At 33.8% G+C, this 22,363-nt stretch overlaps 1 protein-coding gene across 1 annotated transcript in view; it reads right to left on the bottom strand.

Moving 5' to 3' along the window:
- Positions 1-22,363, bottom strand: part of AdamTS-B (ADAM metallopeptidase with thrombospondin type 1 motif B) — a 68,312-nt gene that overhangs the window by 37,293 nt on the left and 8,656 nt on the right. The window contains exon 2 of the mRNA XM_013314400.1: positions 6,024-6,349. Within this exon, the coding sequence (XP_013169854.1) occupies positions 6,024-6,207 (184 nt within the window). The 5' untranslated portion in view covers positions 6,208-6,349. The remainder of the gene's footprint in view (positions 1-6,023; positions 6,350-22,363) is intronic.

The raw sequence follows: 22,363 nt of genomic DNA, 5'->3' as shown, positions 1-22,363 counted from the left end.
CTTTTCTCATGCCTTATTAGTCTCAAAACACATACATAATTCATTGAAGTGGAAGCGAATGAAGTGATACGCATCAGACCGGTTCCTAAGTGGTTCGCGCACATATCATAAACGAAGATGCCCGATGCTTATAAGGGATGCGGTCGCTTTAATGTTGTCTTAACGCGCGAACTCTCACGACCACCTTGTAGCTTACAAGCCTATACCTTGTTAAGAATCAAAGCCTAAATAAACACACCGAATATTTACGTTAATCGTAAATTCTAGAATATTTCTGGTAAAGCACTTTATTTCACGTTGCGTGTTAACTACATTTAGTGGTATTTTTAATAGTAAAAGAGTAATACTTGTATAAGTATAATATTACTAGTGTACTTTTAAAAATCTTACTTAATTTGGAATCTATAGATTGTTTACATTTCAATGCTTGTTTTTTCTTTGTAATAGCATTTGTATAATTTTTACATTATAATAATTATATAATGAACAATAAACATTACAAAATTGTTTAGCAATAAACAATATCAGTGCGCAACAAAAATACATTCTTTAGATGAACTGTACTAGAGCGCGTAGTCTTACGACTTAAATGTGTATTCAATTCTTCAACTCAATCCGAAAATTATTTCAATTACTTAGTATAAAACAAAGTTAGATAAATTATTCAGTCGCCTTTAAACAATTGATCAAGGCTTTCTATTGTTATTTACATCAGTTAAATTACAATCAAATGGATTAGAAAGGTTATTTTATAAACCACGAATAAGCAAAAAATGCTTTAAGATTGGGTATGTTTAATAAACTGCCAGACGAGATAAAGAACTGTGAAAGTGTTAAAGTTTTTACTTAAAACAAACTTAAATCATATCTCATCGCTGTAATGTCATAATCTATTCTCAATAATATATATAGATATCATTTCTGTTCAATTTAACTTCTTATAGTTGTACTAAGGTCTGTTTTTGATTTATATTAATTTTATACATGGTTACTATATTTTGTATAAGCCCGCAAGCCCTTATGTTATATATACATTTATACTTATTGTAAGCGAAATTTTGTGTTTTTTTATGAGTAAATAAAGATCTTTAAACCGATATTGATTTCAGTTGTTGAGACATAAAGTATTTTTGCGGCATAGTGTGGGTGGCTTTGAGATTTACTCGAGTGTCGTACAGGGGCTCGCCGGTGATTATTCTCCATTATCCGTAGCGCCCTCTAACGAGCCCCGAGAGCGTCAGATCTAGCGCGTGGGAGGGATTTTATCCGAACGACCACTTAAACCACAATCAGATTTCAAAAGTAAAAAAAAACAACAGTTGAGTCTTTTTCTATAATTATACAAGTATGAAGGTTTGATAGTTAAAAAAATAAAGATCGATTCTCTCCGAGGTAAATGACCAGATGTGAAAACAAGCTTTTGTATGTGTTTTTTATGATTGGCTATAGCAAGGTTTATCGCAATATGGAATCATCGGAACTCAGAGATATCTAGATCAATTAAATGAGTTATAGATATACTAGTCTTTCAGAAGACCCTTTCCATAGAGATAAGAAGGTAAATATAGTCAAAAAAATCTTATCAATCGAAGACGCAAAACAAATTATCTGTTCTTCATACGTGTCTTCTATGAGGTCACATCCATTCATGTGATTATCATAGAAATTTTTCTTTATGCGGGAATCAAACCCATAAAGTGATGGCTCACCAAAATCCCCGTTTAAAACATATCGTTATCTCTAACTTATCAAAGATAACAGGGATGGTGGATGGTCTGATGAGTGTGCGTCCCGGAGGCCTAATTTAGTCCTCTTTCCCTTCCCACCCTTTTTCGAATAAGGAAAGGATGGGAAGTGGAAGTGGACTTTCCGGATGAGAGGATGCATGGAAAGGGAAAATATTTTCCTTCTGTGCATCCTCTCCTCCGTCGATTAAAGGTAGGCAACGCATATGCAATTGCGTATGTATATGGGCAACGGTCGCTTCGCTATTTCAGCTATTTCTGGTGGCCGCTCGCTCGTTTGCCATCGTATGATATAAAAAAAAAAACGTAGAATAAAATAAAAAGATCTGAAAGCTTTGAAATAAGGTAAAGTATTGTTATGAATACTAGATTAAGCACGTGTATATATTTTTTGTATAAGCACCTTGTGTCTACGAGGCGTTGAAACGTTTTTCTATTAGCAATAAAAAGTGCGAACGACCTTGAGAACAGATAACACTGCGTATAATCTGACTTCTATTTTTTTTCACTCGTTTTATTATGCGGATAAATTAGAGATCTTAAATGAATAGTTCATTTTATTTTCGAAAACATATGTATAATGCGTAAGATAAAAAAGCTAAATGAGGAGGGAATACAAAAGTCATTCCAAATATAAAACAACGCCTAACATTGTATTCATAGGGTCTTTTGAAATGTTCCGTACTACTGCATCTCCGGCGGGGAAGCATCGCGGTAACCTTTCAGACCTCACCGCGGCCCCAAGCGTCCTTACACAGCGTCCTTCAGTTGCACTTCACCACTTCGCGTGTAGAAACACCAATCATCTTTGTCTTATATTTTGTACATATCTTTATTACAATAATCATGAACCAGAACCACCTTTCAATCCATCATACAGTCCACTCGCTCAACAGAAATTAATATATGATACTCATGCTCAAAAGACCTAGTTCAGGAAAACATAAACAAAAGTTCGTTACTGTACAGTTACAGTTCGAATTCGATTATTGGGTCATCATAACATCTGTTATTTAATTCAATTGCTTACGCCCTTTAATTGAAAAGAAGTCTTCAACACACTCACTTCGCTATTCAATTGTAAAGGTTAAATTGTTTAACATCTATTAACCGGTATCGGATGCAAGCGTCATTTATTTCTTAAAAATGAAATGCACTAATTGAATTTGCAGACAGTGAACATATACATTTATAACAGCAGGAAAATTTAAGAAATAAGAAATGATACTAAATTTTGGTATACAAAATCTACAAAATGATTACTCTACTCCGATTCTAACAGTGCGAGACGCGACACGACTGCAAGGAACCCTAAAACTTGTCCTGAAAATGGAACCCCGTCGGCTCCGAAACTACTACTTACTAATTATTTTATGATAACTCCATATTACTAAAATACACTTGAATCTTAAAGAGAGATTTTGCACATTTTTTTGTAAATTTACTAATATTTCTTTTACCATTCCAACTAAGCTCTAGGCTTCTGCTACGACATGGTTTACGCCAATAGTCGAATGGCGGGATTCGAACCCCCGACCTCGTGATTGGAAATCCGTACCCTTAACCATTAGGCTATTGACGCTTATTTTTAATTAGTCTGCTTTTCAATTAGGAGTAGACAGAGATAGTGAAATGTTAATTTGATGCTGCATTTCCGTAGCGCGTAAACACAAGGTTAGGAGGACTTAATGTTGAGATAACGTTGTTACATCATCTTTAATTGTATACGTTGTAAGTAAACGTAGTAACAATATGGTGTGACATTAACAAATGTTTAAATAGTCCGCGGCAGATATAATTATTGCAAGATTAACTGCCGCACTCACAGTCATGCGCTTATAGATTAATAGTATTAGATCTGCACTAAGGGATTTTATAAGTGATCGATAAACGACCCTGAGTAAAGCTATAAATATAATTATTACATTATTATGGTAGAAGATGGGTACATTTGAATTACAAGGATACTCATTCGAAGGGTAAAAAGGGTTAAATCACAGTTATTGATCACTTAAGCATTATCTTACTAATATAATAAATGCGAATGTTTGGATGGATATTTGTTAGAAGGTATCTCCAGAATTTGGCATAGACATAGCCTGGATTAATAAGCCGGACGGAGTCGCGGGCGACAGCTAGCATATAAATCTAATATAGGGTTGCTAGGTCAGAGAGAATTTTCAGAAATAAAAAAAATAATGGAATATTTTAAACTTGTAAATCACGTAGGTTTACAATATACTCAATATAAGGGATAATCTCAGATAAGAGATAGCGCGTCACCGTGAATATTTGATTTGGGGGTATTACAGTCTAAATCTAAAACCTATATCGCACGACAGATGACGTGGTTGCGTCATACGTCACCACACTTCTGGCACCTCTTACCACAGATAAGATAGAGCGAGCTAATATTGATTTAAGATAAACCGGATCGTTACACTTTACACTTTCGGTGATAAAACTTCGAGTAAAAGTACGTACAATTACGATAAAAGTGACAAATGTCTAGTTGTATTTGATTTACTCTTTAAATTGACCTATTGATATAGTTTCTTTTAGATAGCATTTGATATTTTTAGCTTGATTTAATATTACTATTCCAACCGTTTGTAGTATCTTACTAATATTATAAATATGAATGTTTAGATAGATGGATGGATGGATGGATGTTTCAAGGTATCTCAAAAACGGCAGCCTAGAACTCGCTGTAATTAAGCATAGATGTAGAACATAGTCCTGAAGAATACATAGGCTACTTATTATGTTTTTTTTTATTTCCGCGCGGAAGGAATCGTGGGCGACAGTTTGTTATATTTAAGTTTTAAGTTACTCTTGTTTTGATAAAGATAAAACCAATTCTGAACTCTGCAATGATGATTATAGACAAAAACATATACCACTGAAGACTGAACAATAGTAATTTTTTATATTGAATAATACAGTGCTTGACCACAAACACACTTGATATTAAGTGGCTATGTGTTGCTTCACATTATTATAGAAAGGACACAATCAGAAGGCAATTAAATAAAATAAACAGAAGTTAAAAGTTCAATGATCACATCCAAAAGTAAGAGTACGAATCCTTTAGTGCGTTGATAACAGATCCACTTTTGCGTTTTACGATTATTGACGTACCGACTCGATGCTTAGATTGTGTGGGTATGCTTTCATCTCTGTATAGATATTTTTAACTTATCATCCTTGCTTTTTACAACACATGTTACATAATATAGACCGTTAACTTTAATAAAAGAATGATTTTACTGCTTATGTTTTTTTTGTTGCTACAATTATTAGACTGACTTATTCATTTTTAAATATTACAAGCTTCTAACTTGAACGTACTGTCGCCCGCGACTTCGTACGTACGAGATTGAAAAAAATAAATAATTAGTAGCCTACGTGTTCTTTCAGACTATATTATAAGTATACCAAATTTCATCGAGATCCATTCAATCATTCAGGAGATACCATCGAACAAACATCCATCCATCCATCTAAACATTCGCATTTATAATACTAGTAAGAAGTAATAAAAATGTGTAACGATAACTTATCTAATATCACAAAACAACGTAAGTGCCATGAAAAAATCATCAAAAAATAAAGCCCAAAATACCCTCGAAACAAAATTTGACTCTAAATTTACATTGTAAAATGGAGCAACTATTGTAAAGAAAAAAACAAATCAAGCGCGTGTTTTATATAGATTCTCGTCATTGTAGATTAAACATTGATTGATTTATACTATCCATAATGGTTTCAGTCTTGCATACCATTGAGAGTAAAACGAATCGAATGAGCCGAGACCCTGTCATCCTAAATCTACGAGCGTCGGGACTAAAATTATCCTTCAAAGTCGATTCTGTAACGTCACTCACGACTCGTATCCAATTATCGTCCACTCAAAACTCCTGACATTCCAAAACAACTCGAAGCGGTTAGTTTTGTAAAATATCAAACCAACTGTCGTCTTGGATCGTTTATGCTTCAAGAGATTATTTAATTTTCTTAGAATATTCGAATTTTAAATTAAAATTATAAAAATTGAAATACACATAATATATAGGAACGTTCTTAATCAATTTTAAATATATTTGTAGATAAAAATGATAGTAAAAAAACTACTTATTTAAAAACGGCTACATTCATGGTTAGTCAGATATTAGCGACTAGTTCAACTATAAGTAAGCATAATTTTTATTTAGTTTAAATAACATCCCACTTCGGTTTAATTTTTAACAATATGTAAAAATTAAAAAAAATACTCACCCGTATGTATTGTTTGCCTGATGCTATCTTGGATTTCATCTTCCAAGTGTTCAGCGTGTACTCTTGGAATAGGTATGTACTTGGCAGTACATCGACCCACGAGCATTAGGAAGAGAAGCAGTTTGAATATCGAATAACGTACATCCATCTTCCTTAGCACTCGGTAATCTGTTGTAAACATCATTCACTACAGAGTCCCTTTGCTCTTAAACTATGATTCTATCATGCTAGTGATGTGAAATTATGAAACTTTATGTTTGTAATTAGATATCGATAGAGAGTATATAATTCTTCCTCTGCCTTGTTGTAATCTCATCGTAATCGACCTGTAGACAAAGAGAAAATATACATTATTATTTACAAAATTATAAATAACAACCCCACATTAGTGAGATAAGGACAAAGATATAATAATGATATTAACCCTCTTCCCTTTCTTTATCTATCTTTATATATCTTTCGTTCCACAGTTAGAAATCTTTATAGCTACTACCATAAAATAATCGAAAATGTTTTACGACGATTATTATAAGTAAAAATTACTTTTTACCTTTAATTTAAACTGACATACACAATCACTTGAACACATAACTATAAAACGATTAAAAATAAACAAATAATTAATTATAATTAACTTACAATTCTGTAAATATATTAAGATTTGTTCATTGACATTTCACATTATAAACACAAATATTATTATTTTAAATAGTTACTATATAAATTATAACTAAATATGAGATAAAACACTAGTTAATTTTTTCGCAACGTCCCAGCCGGCCGTGCACTGAGGTTGCTATCACCTAAGTGATAATACATCTGTTACATAATTTCAGTTTTAAACTTGATAATTTTATCTCCCGCCCAATGTATGCGTAAATTACGAACAAATTAAGATTATCGTTGTACAATTATTCTCTGGTAAAATCCACTTATACTTCTTAATATTAACCCTGTCATTAATCGGCCAGTGCGTGAAAATTGCAAAAAGGTTTTAATGCAGAAGTCATTAAATTTATTAAAGAAAACAGTATGTGATTTAAGCCGCGTATTGTACAAGGCGAGGAACTATAATCGATTCGATCCCAATGTGGAATGATTGACAGACTTACGCGGGTTACGCAAACAATCGACATGGGCGATAAATTACGGTATTTTACTACCAAATTTTTGGACAAAAAACCACATGTCACCTTAAAAAAAGAATATAAAAAATTAACATAACCTCGAATTTAACAATGTTACCGTAAGCTTCCATTGTCCAAAACATATTGACAGTGGAAACTCAGAGTTAACAAGCCATTGGACAAACAGGAGTAACTCAACAATCTTAAAAATTAACGACATGTTCAAAATGTAATAAATATAAATTCAAGAGATAATATTAACACTTTTTGCAATAAATATATCGCTACATAAACCTATTTAATTCAACATTACTGCAGAATAACTTGTCAGGATGATAATAATCTTCAAAGTAAAACAATAATTATATTATCTGTTGCTTAACGAAAGTGACATTGAACAGGCGAGCCCTTTTTAACATAGTAAGGAATGTGTTCTACGAAAAAAGAGCAAAGAAAGAATCCACGTGCGACGATAAGATAGGCGCCAAGCAAAGCTCTTGTCCTATACTTACAGTTTTTGTTTCTTTTCCAGTCGGGATAAAGCGTTGCATGGCGCCAGGATGGATTGTTTACTTTTTGGTGATTAAGTTTTTTTTAGAAAGTAAACTAAAATTATGTTTAGGTTATTAATGTAGATATTGTTTTTCATTCCCTAAAGTCGAGAGATTGAAAATGATTCAAATGATTTAGTTAAAACAAATCTTATAATACTAATATTATAAATGCGAATGTTTAGATAGATGGATGTTTGTTTGAAGGTATCTCCGGAACTACTCAAGGGAACTAGATGAAATTTAGCACAGGTGTATAATAAAATCAGGAAGAACACATAAGTGTTTTTTTTAAGTCTGCGCAGACGGAGTCACGTGCGACAGCTATTACTGAATATTATATCAATCTTTAATTCCATATATTAAATCGTCTAATGTAGAACTATTTAACATAATAATGAGTGTGAATAATTGTATTACTATAAAATTACGTATGAAACTTGCGAGCGTTATTTAATGCAAAACGAATGCAAATAATGTCTTTTAAAATGAGTAACAACTGAATAAACTTTTCTACGATCTGTTATTATGTAACCTATGTTACTATTTGAACTAAATTAAATCTATAGTGGGAGCGTCGGTGGCTCAGTGGTCAAGCACTTGATTTGTCCTGGGTTCGAATCCCGCCATGTACCATTGGGTTTTTCGATTTCCGACATACATAAGTACATTTATCTGACCTTCTTACGGTGAAGGAAAACATCGTTATGCAACCTGCACATATCTGGGAAGAAATTCAAAGATATGTGTGAAGTCAACCAACCCGCACTTGGCCAGCGTGGTTGACTATGGCCTAATCACCCTTAACTTAGGGTAGGCTCAAAGCCCCTCGGTGGGGACGTATAGTGAGCTGATGATGATGAAATCTATAGTTCAATGTTTTTAACCCGTATGGTGAAAAGCAAAACACAAAGTAAAAAAAACTAAGTTAAAAATTATTTTATAGTGATCGTATATTTTTATAAAGTTGTATGTATGGTATACTATACAAAATGAACATAAGGGTTAAGAGATCAACAGTCATAAGAGAATTTATAACCGTTAAAGGTAATTTTTTTAGACCGTGAAGCCTTTTCTCAAAGAAATATTTATCAAGATTTTTTTAAAATAGTACATTTTTGTTAATTTGCTTATATTTCTTGGACCATTCCAACTAAGCTCTATGCTTGTGTTGACATGGTTTACAATAGTTGAATGGCGGGATTCGAACCCTCGATCTCGTGATCGGAAATCCATCCATCCCTTAACCATAAGGCTATTGACGCTTCAAATTATGTTTTTTAAATCTTCCAAAATGCTCAAAGCAATTACACGTACTGTTAATTATATAAATTGGTATATGCAATACAAAATTATCTCATGACATCGTATTAACAGTTAATCTTTACAACTCTCTGATTTCCCAGTATCATAGTATCTGTTATCAGTGGTGAGATATCAGTGTGTGAACAGCGCCTAATCTTAGTGCCGACCCGAATCGAGTCTAGACTAATAACGACGTATGACCTAGACTCAAACTCTTCCCACCGGCCTTAGTTAAACAATAGATAAGGTGGATTTAAAGTAGGTATCGCATTTGGGCCGTCGTCATGGAAAAGGTCGTTTACGACGGTCTAGTAATAAAGTTTGTTTTTATTTTACGACAAACTTCTTTGGTTTCACGGTGTTTTTTTTTTAATTAAATGAACTATAGTTTTATGAATAATTATTTTTCATGCTCAAAATTTATAGGATTTATTTAGGCAACGCATCTGCAATTGCGGCGCTATGACCAGAGATTGCTTCGCTATTTTGGCGAATTCAGGGAGCCGCTTGCTTCTTCGACACCTTATTATATAATAAAAAAACTAATTTGTATCAATTGAAATTAATAAAAAAGATGGTTATTCTCCTGGAACGAACTTATTTCTAGTTCGTTTTCTTTTTTCTTAACGGCCAGTATTAGTGTAGACAATGGCCAGTTGTCGTAGACTTTACCCACTTATAAAACATTGACTTCAAAGTACCATGGCGTCATCATGTCGCGTAGCCGCGTCGACGCATTTGGTGATGCTTTACAATTAAGGCGACACAACTTTTTACTCAATTGGTTTCTCAAGACATAAGAGCGAGCATGCCGAAACAATGAACAAGGCAAAAAAAAAACAATTCATAGGTATACATAATGACGAGACAATAATTTATCTCCTATTATGGATGTTTCGAGACATCGAATAAATTTTGTATTACGTTATACGTCGGAATTGTTTGTATGTATGTATCGGATACGGAATTAACAGTACTGACACTAATTTATACGCCCTTTACATTTGCTTTATGAATAAAACATAAGAATTGGACGTTTTAATGTTGATTTTTTGAATAACAGTACAAGACAGGATTGTCGGAAACCGTTTCGGTATTTTTTCGGATCTCAGAACTCTGAAAAGCTGATATGTAAAAAGGGAAGATGTTTTACAATCATAAGTACCATATTAAATTACTTATTAATATAAGCTAGCTATTTTTCTGTCCATTTTGTTAAAAAACGTTTCGGAGTTTAGTTTCGAAGCTTAGAATACAAGCATTAAAATATTATAAGTAACAAAAAACGCAATATCATTGTAAATGACTTCGAGAAGAGACAAGATACGATCTTTGTTGAATTAGATGAAATGACGAAGTGCGTAAGCGACCTATTTAAATGCGGCGAAGCTATTCCAGACGGCATTAGGGTTGCCAACTTACGATATTCATTGATTTTAAAACTGTCGACGGAAAACAATGATTTTTCAACCCTTGGATTACTTGGAGGTCATTGAAATTCAAACTGAAAAATGAAATCGAAAATGAAAACTAGTGATTATTCACTAGGATCAGAAGATGTCGGTGTTTAACCTATATATATATATATATGCTGCTCCATGCTATCTCGGATAAGAGCGTCGTATCGGTGGTGCAAAAATTTTGCACTGCACTTATAAATCTACAGGTCCAAACTCGAACCCCGCCATTTAGCAATATATTTTTAATTTTAAAAATGTCATATGTTTATTTATCAGACTTTTTACGGGGCAGGAAAAGTGATGGAATCTGCACTTTTCTGCGGAGAAATTCAGAGATGTGAGTAATCATGCAATCCGCACTGGGTCAACCCTAATAAATATAGTGTATGCTCGAGCAACTTGGTAGGGATTTATACGAGTTGCTGACGAAACCCGAAGAGGTAGCAACCCTAGGTGGGATCCGTCATCGTCAGGCGGGGCTTTGTCTGGAGCCATTGTACGGACCGGTAGCGCCGGTTGTGTTGCGCCCGACTCAAATTATTGCCCTTTGTCGACTATGCAGCTCCGTCTTTAGAATGTTGGAAATGTACATTTATATGTAGCACATGTTATGTATATTGTATTCTTAGTGCTGCCTAAAAAAATCCTTAAGAGTTAATACTTTAAAAGGTAAAAACATGTAATGCCCTTAGTACTTTTAGCTCTCTACATCGCAAGGTAAAATATATATGTGAGTACAATGAAAAATTGGTACAACCTTTCTCATAAGGATACCCTTTCATTCAATACGCGTCAAAAAATCAGGGCTGTCAACATCTAAACAATTGTCACCTATTGTAATGTGTAAACATTATTTATTTCTCTGTCAAATGAATATAAATACAAAGATCTCGTGAGATATTATGTTGAATAGAGTCGTAACAAACAAATATGACGGCGCGCCCGCGCAGTAGACTCGGAAGCGAGGGAACCCCTGATTAGTTGCGCGGCGACCGGTCTGACCACTTTTTATTACACAGTCTGTGGCCGCGACGGCGTCATTTTGACAGATGCCATTAACAATAATGACGGCAACAAATAGTGGTGCGTAAAGATACAGATTTCTAGAGCGTTAACCAAAAACATTACTACGAAATAGAAATTTCTATCAGCAACTTATTAACATGTGTTTGTTTAGACATCGGCCATCGAAAAGCAAGTTAAAACGACAAATTAATTGACATCGAAGTGAAAGTAATCCAGTCGGTACTAGTAAGTAGTTGTCACGTACGGTTATTGAACTTCGATAGTGCGAGTAGATTATATTAAAATTAGTTTAGTTCTCGTCGCCGAATGTAAGACGAGGTTCACGCGTGCGAGTTTTTTTAATTGAATGTGAAAAGAAAAAGCTTTTTATAGATAGCCAGTGTCACAGATTGTCTAAAAAGAAAACCAAAGAGGTTATTAGCCTATTCTCTTAACAACGTTCAAACATTTAAATTTCGAGAAATAAATAGAATTTACTTTTTTACGACATAAACGATAGCAGTTTTAGTAATTATAGATTTTACGGTGTATTTAAAATATTGCAGACTATTTCAAGGAAGTGTATAACAAAATTAGTATTATAAGTCGTCCATTCACCTATGCTAGCCAGGTTACTCAAGGTTAAAATCATGTGCCAATTTAGCGCCATTCATCTATTGAAAATAAAAAAAAACGAGGTTATAACTTAGAGGACATGGAGGTCCGCCTCCGTCACGTGTTGTACCGACAGACATATAAATAGTATTGTTCCTCAGATGACATGATTGAATTTCAGATTTTGCTACTTAAAATAATGATTAATTAGCTTTTGCTTGCGACTTTGTCTGCTGGGAATTAAAAAACTTTGTGCGTAGCCTATGTGTTCTTCCAGACTATGTTCTACATTCGTGCGAAATTACATCGCGATTCGTTAAGCCGTTCTAGAGATGCATACTAACAAAAATCCATCCATTAAAACTTTCGCATTTATAATTTTAGTAATTCAACAAAAAGCTCGAACGACTCTACCCCTAAATTGGCGGAAAATTACAAAACGAACGACACAATCGAAATTGACAAAAAAAAGTTGTTTTAACTAAGAGAAAACCGAGCGTGAAAAGAAAAAAATACGTTTATATTTATACAACCGACGTTTTTACGCTTCGAGATAGGAAAAGTTATAAAATTATAATTAATGACGAACATATTCAGACCTTTCGCGTCATCTAACCAGTTTAGGAAACGGGAACTTCGACTCTAAAGTATTCACGTATCTTGATGACTAAAAACTGTACTCAGTGTCTTGGATCAGAAGAAGGGAATTCAGATTTTACGGCCCATAGAGTTGAATTGAATCAGTAAAAACTGAACCGAAACTTCTTAAGAAAATAAGATGTTGGATTACATCACATATTTCTACGATTGTTTATAAATGAAGAAGGATAGAACTTTCATAAAATTCATGTTTCAACTACCTTTGTGGTACAGACTGCAAATGATTGTTAATATTTATTTTATGTGCTTTTGATTAGAAATGACCATAGAGATGTGATATCTACATGGTATTGGTTCATGGCATTGTCATGGAAACAGCGAAACTTTACAAGCAAACATCTAAAAAAAACAAGGCTTAGAAGTTGTTATAAAATAATTGTAAACAGTGGTTGTCGGATTTACGAAGAGTATTTTTTTTGCTGGCGCATTTTTATCTGTCACTCTATGGTCGTTTAGTGCAGATTTCTCATACTAAATCTATGTTAAGGGATTTCCTTAATGATAATTAAACAACTGAGAGTTTGGTAGTAAACCCTTTAAGTTATTAATCTTCAGGTGCAACATCTATCTATTTAGAAGTCCAATATTATTTCACATTCCTTTTTCAATTGTTTTTGCATGTTCATTTTTTGGGTAGTAAAGTTCATCAGGTCAAACTCTAAAGTTCGTTTGATTTCTAAAAAAACTAACACAAATAGCGTCCGGGGCGTTCACATTGAAGTCCATGTTATGACACTACTGTGCTTGTTTCGAATGACAACTTGTGAATTCTCAGAATATCGATTTAAGATCGCATACCAATGACTTTGATACTTATACTAGTTTCACACGTGGGTAACAATAAGACAGAGCAGCAGATAGTGCAGTACTGCTATTGTTTCAATGCACACTTCTATAGTCCGAAAAATTTATCTGACCCGTTGAACATGAAAAAAGCTAAATTACAATAGCTCATTAATGCTTCCCTATAAATGTCAAAGAAATATGGCCAAAATACTTTTACGACTGTAACTACATTTACAAGAAGTTGTATTTCGCCTTACTATACTACGAGTATCAAAACTGCAATGTTTCGGCTTTACTTATACTTCTTGAAACAATAGCACGAATCGTTTTTTTATTTAATTTTTGTTCAAAATCTCTGCTGTGTGTTTTTTCTTTCTGTTCCTGTTTCTGCCTCACAATTCTACTCTCGTGTGAAACTGGTATTAGAGCGTGTGTGAGCGTCGTACGTGTAGGATGGGGTTTATCGGCACTGTAACGAGTACATTCGACCTATGTTATGTCCCATTGTATTCCGCATTTGCCGATCGAGATCGACTTTATTCGGTTTACAAAGAGATTTGCATATGATTCGAGTTGGATTCGATTTTTAACAATAGGTACATAGAAAGTGGTACAACATAGCAAAGGTATTCAGGTAAAGAGACAAATTTAGTGTAAGTCGTTTTCAATTAGCTGCGTACGCGTTTATATATCGAACAAGTTGATATCGTTTACGTAATCGAGGCTTAATAACATGTGTGGAAATTATAACATCAGCATTAATATTAGGTATCAATTTAGTATCGTACGATTTTGGGCTGATCCAAATATTTCCCAAAACAGCATTGCAATGAATTAAGACGGCTCAAACTATAAAATTATAAATAGACATAAAAAGGAATCTTACTTATCTTACTAATATTATAAATGCGAATGTTTGGCCATCCTTATAAATGTTTGCTTGAAGGTATCTCCAGAACGGCATGCAGCCGTTCCCGCTGATAGAACACATAGGCTACTAATTAAGTTTTTTTTAATTCCGTGCGAACGAAGTCGCAGACGACAGCTACTAGATATTTATAGAGATCTATTTCTCCAGGGATCTAAGATACTTTAAGAGTAGTTGGGACTCTATTGATATGTACATAAAATATTGTTTCAAAATGTGCAATCGCATTCAGACGTATGACTCATCAGAACTTAAGCAGTCTCCACATGCTACGACGTTAACAGCGGAAATGTAACCATTTAAGTTATATTGAATAAAAAATACTATCAGGAATGAATAAGAAAATAACACGTTAAATTGTAAATTTATTTGTCGATATCGTCAGTGCTTACAAAGAACTAAAGCAACTTTACAAATGTTGCATAGCGTCGACCACTTTCAGCAACAGTTAATCTTTGACCAATGTGCAAAATTGGTTCTATAATGCAATTAAAACTAGTTATAAAGATAAAAGCACTCTTTAAAAGATACGTAAGATAAGACCGTACCTACTTTATGTGAAAATTCTTTACTATATTTATATATATACCGGTTTTATTGTAAAGAATGTTAATAGGACATAATTATGTGGGACTCACCGTAACGTACGAGGTACGCGTGTAAATTCACGATTCGACTAAGTATTTACCATTGACTTTGACTTTTAATAGAAGGACCTGTTAAGCTTGCGCATTCTCCTCTATCAAATAAAAACGATCAGTAATTTACTTGTGTGCTCATTTTGTATAAGTGTGTAAATATTTGTGTCAGCATGCACACGTGAGATTGTCATATTTACTGACTCCTCGTAGCGAGGCACAATTTACTTAGTAAAACTGCCTAGTCCGAATTTTATTAGTCAAAGATCGACACAATGTATAATCGAACACATTTTCTTTGTAACTAATCAGATTCAATTATATTAATGATTAAACTTAGCAATTGGGACGCAGGACAAGGCCTAACCGCCGTCGTTACCAATCTAGTAAAAACTAATTCACTCAATTAAATTCATACGATAAAGTTCACGCTTAGTTCAAATTACACCCACGTTGATCTAAACAAATGTGAAATGGAGCATAAAGGTACTCGTCCATTCGACCACGACGGACGCATCGAACGCACCGCCCGCAACTGATTTTAGTTTGATTTATATGATTTTACTTTCAGCTCAGTCCATTATCCCTACACTTTTTTTATTACCTCGCAATTCGTCGCGGGCCGTGTACGGTGCGTCCGGCGCAAGCCAATGGACGCGTACCTTAATAGCTCATTTCTGGTAGGTATTTAATGGATCAAATTATAAATATAAATGTACATCACAGAGGAATATAGCATTAAAGCGATTACTACGAACGGTCGGTACTGAACTATCGGGGAAATTTGTCGGTGTTTCCTTTAAAAGCGACAATCGTTTTAACGTTTTGTAAGCCTTGAAACGACACAGTAACAATTTTGTAGATAAAGATCGATTGGAGATTGAAAAATTTAAATCAATTTTAGTTAAGAACAAAACAACGTGGGCGGCAATTTGTCTTGATTTGTGGTTAGGGTAATCATGGAGATAACTGACTTAATCGGGCTTAGTCATTAAATTCTAACTGATCATTTATATTAAAGATATATTCCTGAAAAAATACGCATTATTAAAATTATAGATAATCTGTGTTATTTGCTTATAAAATGTTTGTCCCAATTCATTTAGGTCGTACTAGCTTTCGTCCGCGACTCTGTCCGCATGAAATTAAAAAAAAATAGTATCCTAAGTGTTCTTCAAGGCTATGTTCTACATCTATGCCAAATTTCAGCGAGATTCATGTAGCCGTTCTGGGGATACCTTGTAACAAACATCCATCCATCCAAACATTCGCATTTATAATATTAGTAAGATTGTAAAAAAATATTCATTCAATTCTTTCGTAAGCGCTTGACGACAATCACACTTGATGTTGAATGACAATTTGACCCATTCATACTTCGCCTTGAAGACACCCACGTCGCACTTACAATGAAATTTATAAGATAAATATTACAATTAGACTTACCAATCGTAAAACCCAACGGGATAGTCTAGAAAGTACAATACTTGAAATAATTTGATATGATTCAGTAAACTATATTTTACAAAGACAACCATATTTCGACAAATAAAAACACACGTTTCTTAAGTAAAAGAAAAAATAAAATCGACAATGGCGTACGAATAAACTCTATATTTGTCAATACTAGCAAAATTTGTATTTTTTGCTTTATAAAATTCTATATTGATTTTTAATATTTTTAGTTGCAACGCACTCAGAAAATGTTAAGTGGTCTTTAAGTCCTTTAGAGTTGATTTCTTTAAGCAACCGACACTTTAAATGCAGTAGGATATAGTCTATCTGGTCTACAAAAAAGGTTTTAAACCTTAATTATTTACAACCTGCCTGTCTGTCTTAGTACTAAGATACATTGTTATTTTTAAAAGATCTCTCTAAAATGAGTAAGTTTATTTAAACTCTACATGAAATATCGCCACTACTTTTCTACCTTTATATATTTCTAATAGCGGACCCGACAGACGTTGTCCTGTCTACACGTCTTTAATTTGAATATTATTTAAAATTTGACACTGCGATGGTAGCGCCGTCTGTAGGATCCAATGTAAAACATTCCAAAATCAACAACTACTAATAAATTAAAAATTAATTAAAAAAACATTGTCCAGCGGACAAAATTGTGAATCTAAACCATTCCCAGATCCCCTTGAACACACACAAAAAATTTCATCAAAATCGGTCCAGTCATTTGAGAGAAGTTCAGTGACATACTCACTCACAGAAGAATTATATATATAAAGATGTCATATGTTATTCTTAAATCTGGAGCTGTTTATCTGCTTTATTGAATTTAAGATGAAATGTATCATCAGATTTTGTTACACGATACATGTTAACAGTGTTAAATTGCTGATTACCTTGTAATGTTATGGTGAATGGACGCGGACGTTAACGTTAACATATTGAGGGTACGATTAAAAAAAAAACTTAATATAACTTTCGTTTTTCAACCAGTTACAATCAACCTTGTACGGAATGGTGCATGTTGAACATGTTTTTAGACTCCAAGCTCATCCGTTCTCTTTGTACCTACGCGTTCAAGCATTCCATGTTTAAGAGTATAAGTTGGCTTTTATGTTCTTTTGAGTGATTTCAACATGTCAATTGGCACCGGATGATAACTATACAAAAGTTAGTATACGCCTAAACATGCATTCACTTGACCTCGACAATCTGGCCCTAAGGTTTGCACTCCTCCGCGAAATATTGTATAAAGGTACGCGTCCATTAGCCCACGCCGGACACACCACACCGTACGCACGGCCCGCATCGGATTTTAGTTTACTTTGTATGATTTTGCATAGCGCTGCGTCCATCATCCCCATCACATCAAGACAAAACCCAACCGTTAAATCTGTGCGTGCGGTGCATTATTACGCAATTACGACTCAATCCTATCTTAAAAGTATATACAATAGATAGATATATAGATGGACGTATGATATCTTATCAGCAACTCAAATAGCTTACGTTTTGATCGTCGCACAATTACAAGACAGTTCGTCACTGCAAGAACCAAAACGTTAAATAGACCGATAAAAGTTATAAGTTTAACTGTCAACGGCCTATGGCATTTATTAAAGATGGTATTCAAGCGTTAGTTTATTAGTTATTAATATATTTAAATATACTAAATACATACGGCCTTTTAAGATATTCTGCAATTAGCGATGCCAGGAGTCCGGATAAAGCCGGACATACGTAGGCTTCTTGATTGCGTGTCTGGCCAAAATAAAGGGTGTCCTGTTTGTCCGGCTTTTGTTACGCATTTTACATTTGTTTATTCATTTTCAATTTTTGTCGCATCTGTTAATATTGAGACAAAATCCTCAATAATGGCTGTCCGTCTTTTCTACCAAAATGTCCGGTCAAACTGTCTATTAGTTTTGGCGAGCTGGCAACACTATATGCAATCTTTCTAATGACGTAATAGAAATAAGTACATGCACTTTAATTTATTTCTAATCCTAGAGATATATTATTCAAAATCTAAAAATCTTTGTCTCATAAAACCTAAATCGCTTTTACCGTGTCCAGTTATAAATCTGTCACGTATTCAATAAATAATATTGAATTAAGATTTTGAATAGTTTAAATGTAACCACAGATTATATCAATATTGCTAGTAGATGAGCAATAAATAATAACAGCTGCGTCGGTCGCGGTATCTCCGGCTGTCTCATCTCTTTGTTACCGCCCACTCGCGCGATCTCAATACCGGCTCATTTCAGTTCCACATTATTGTAAATATAGTCCTATTTGCATGGTTACTGTATTAAGGTTGGTTAACACGGTGTGTTTCACACCGCGGAATAATTTCATGATTCTTATTTGTTTTTGTAAGACCGTAATCCCATTTCATGGAGTGATGTTTTCAAAAGCCCATTAATAATGTTAGTAAATACAAGAAGGTTGTAGTGTCCAGTCGCTACCATCGCTACCGCACAACTTTCTTTTTCGTAGGCCTTTAGAACGCACGGTGGAATCCAACCTTTATACTGTTACATTACAAACAAAACGACTGCGGTTTCCTTTGTTTTGTTTAGACAAATGAGTGATCGTACATGGCCAATTTGATTTTAGATAAGATACAATGAGATAACATAATTGGACGTTTTCTGCTTTAAAACCAAGTAATAGAGAAAAGCTACGGAAATTCAAGTCCCATACATATTATGACTTAGTCAGACGAGACTTCTCAGTCATCAGCTTGCTTTATTTGTATAGTAAATTTGACTTAGTTATTCAATTATCATAATATTAGATAGCCTCTACATTAGTAAAGGCTAGCGGTCGCCTTCGTAAGCGCGGAAAAAAGCAATTATAAGCCTATGTGCCTGCCTAGTTGTCTTGCCCTCACGCTACGTTCTACATCTATGCCACAGCGAGATCCGTTGAGCCGTTCTGGGGATACCTTCTAACAAACATTCATCTATATATCGAAACATTTGCATTCATAATAATACTTAACGTGGGGTTTCTAAGTCCAAAAATCTATGTTTAAAACGTATTGATATATCTGGATTGTCAAAGATAATGACAGGGATCACGATATATTTATATGGAGATATTGATCTTAGAAAACCAACAGTAAGACGTAGATTAATAGAACAGAAACACTTTTTCAACTTTTTTCGATTAAATTCTAGTATCAGTATTAATACCGATTTATCTAATTATCTAACCTCTTTACACAATCGTCGTGGTTATACACTGGTTTGCAATAATAAAGATTTATAAAGATTGCGTAATACAAGTAGCTTGCATAGCTCTATTTGACTTCTGATAGTAACACTTTCGATAAGATAAAAATCTTGACAAATCTATCAGATCAAATTATTAAAATGGCCGCATAAAAAAGAGGCCCATTTTAATGTGTTCATTATACAATGAAAATAATTAAATTATGTCACATTGACCTTGATTATTTAATTAAAAAGAAAATTAATTTGATTTTATAATCGTATCCTTGTATGCAATAATTTGAACTAAAGATAAACGGTTAATAAAATAAGAGTAGACAGGGGCAATTATTAATTGAAATTCTACTATCTTAATTATATATATATACATATTATAAATGCGAATGTTTAGATGGATGGATGTTTGAACATTGTTGGAACATTTGTTGGAACTCCAGAACGGCTGAACGGATTTCGATGAAATTTAACAAACACATAGAATATTATCTAGAAGAACACATAGCCTGCTAATTATGTTCTTTTAATACTACGTGGACGGAGTCGCTGGCGATCGCTAGTAATAAAATACTGTGATAATAATAAATAATTGTACAGGAGTTTTTATAAAGAAAATCAACTCTAAAAATAACTTCCATTCAACTTATAAATGAGGTGCGCTATGTTAAACAGGTTAACATTCTAGGAAATATTTTAAAATACCTCTTAACTTTAGATCTAGTCGATAATGCTAAATATTTTCCTATGTTTATTTATTTTAGCTCAGTACTGTTAATTCATACATCCCACGTCCAGTCTATTTAAAAGGATAAACTAAGAATACTGTTAACTGCTTGGAACGGCAAAAGGACGTATAAATCTTTTGTAGATTGTCAAGAGAAAATCTAGAAACGATGCTGCAAAATGTTTCGAAAGACCGTGGGCGGGCGGATTTATACACTTAGTTGCGTGTTACTGTTAAGAATGTTTTGTGGATGGCATTTAACAAGACCACTACGATATAACAATCATTAAACAATTTAATAAAGTACAATATCTCTAATTTGTGTTATACGAAATAAGGACACTTGTTTTCTTGGATAATATTACTACTAGCTGTCACCCGCGACACCGTTCGCGTGGTTTTAAAAAAGAACTAAGTCAGTAGCTTATGTGTTCTTTCCATGTTCTACATCTATGCCAAATTTCAGCGAGATCCGTTGAACTGTTCTGGAGATCCCTTGTAACAAATTCTCATACAATTCTATGGAACGATTTTCATACATCCAAACGATCTCATTTAAAGTATTAGTATAGAATTATATAATATATCAATCAACTAGAAACCGACGATTTAAGCTTTTTTTAAACGATTTCTAATTTCCAGTGATAAATGTTTCTAATAGTAAACGATATTGTAGATTTTCTGACAAAAGTTTGTTCGACAAATATGGCCTTGAAAACAAAATTATGTAATACTTTTACAATAATAATTTCTTTCAATAATCTTAATGGATCTTTTAATTTTTTTATGTTATTCGGAGTAAAATAAGATAAAAATCGACATTATAATAATTTCCTTATTAAGTTTTAAATACGCGGTCTTGAATATTAAAGATACGAATTCCTACATAAAAATTAGATCGACTTTTACAAGTTGTAAACGCGTCAATAAATTGCCGTGGGAATGTAATATATTTTCAATGTTGACATCAATGTGAATTTTTAAACAGGTAATAATTAAACATCGCCATTTTATAGTCGCTGCAATTGTAATAAAAATTAGTGTTAATTTTTACGAGTCGCCGTGAACTATCCCTACCATTGTCGCGAACGTTTATTACCTACCCAATCCGGTGAAACTCACGACGTACTTAATATAATTAGGTCGAAATTTCGTCATAAATACTTAAAAAATTCTAGCTCTTATGTTGACATTCTTAAGTGGGAAGCGAATTTAATTCTTTAACTCTAAACGTGACCTGATTTGTAAATATATTTACGTACATCTTACACATACGCGTAAACATCGCTAGAATTGACCAATGAGATTGACAAAATTGATAAAGTTTGCGACAGAAAGACGGTGCGAAGAACATTATGTAATAAACTGAAGAATGTAGGAACCTGATCGCAGTAAACTTTAACCTTATCGTATATTGTGAAAGACATGTGACAAACAGAACTTTAAGTGTGTAATGGTAGAGGTACGCCTAAGAAGAGATGAAGGCGGAATCGACGAAAGCGAATTCGTACCCGTGGACTCGCCACCATAAGTGGGAACGGAGGGGTATGCCCGGAGTATGCATAAAGCATTCCTCTCTGAAATAAATTCCAGCTTAATACATTCACGCGTTTCGGAGAATAAGAATCTTAACAGACAGACGGACAGACCACAAAGTGATACTATAAGGGTTCCGTTTTTTTCCTTTCGAGGTACGGAGCCCTTAAAAGATCTAAGAGATGGATGTGACAATTGAAGAGAATGTTAGATTTGGAAGACCAAAACTTATTCGCTGACCCTAGATTAGGGTGAAAGCGGGATGTATGTTGTTCTAGACATTATTAGTTGGAATCCTTTGGCGC

The sequence above is a fragment of the Papilio xuthus genome, unplaced genomic scaffold, assembly GCF_000836235.2.
Source record: "Papilio xuthus unplaced genomic scaffold, Pxut_1.1 DF827461.1, whole genome shotgun sequence".
In the NCBI taxonomy this organism is placed as follows: domain Eukaryota; kingdom Metazoa; phylum Arthropoda; class Insecta; order Lepidoptera; family Papilionidae; genus Papilio; species Papilio xuthus.
Note: the sequence above shows the minus strand (reverse complement) of the source record. Positions and strands in the feature narration are given on the sequence as shown.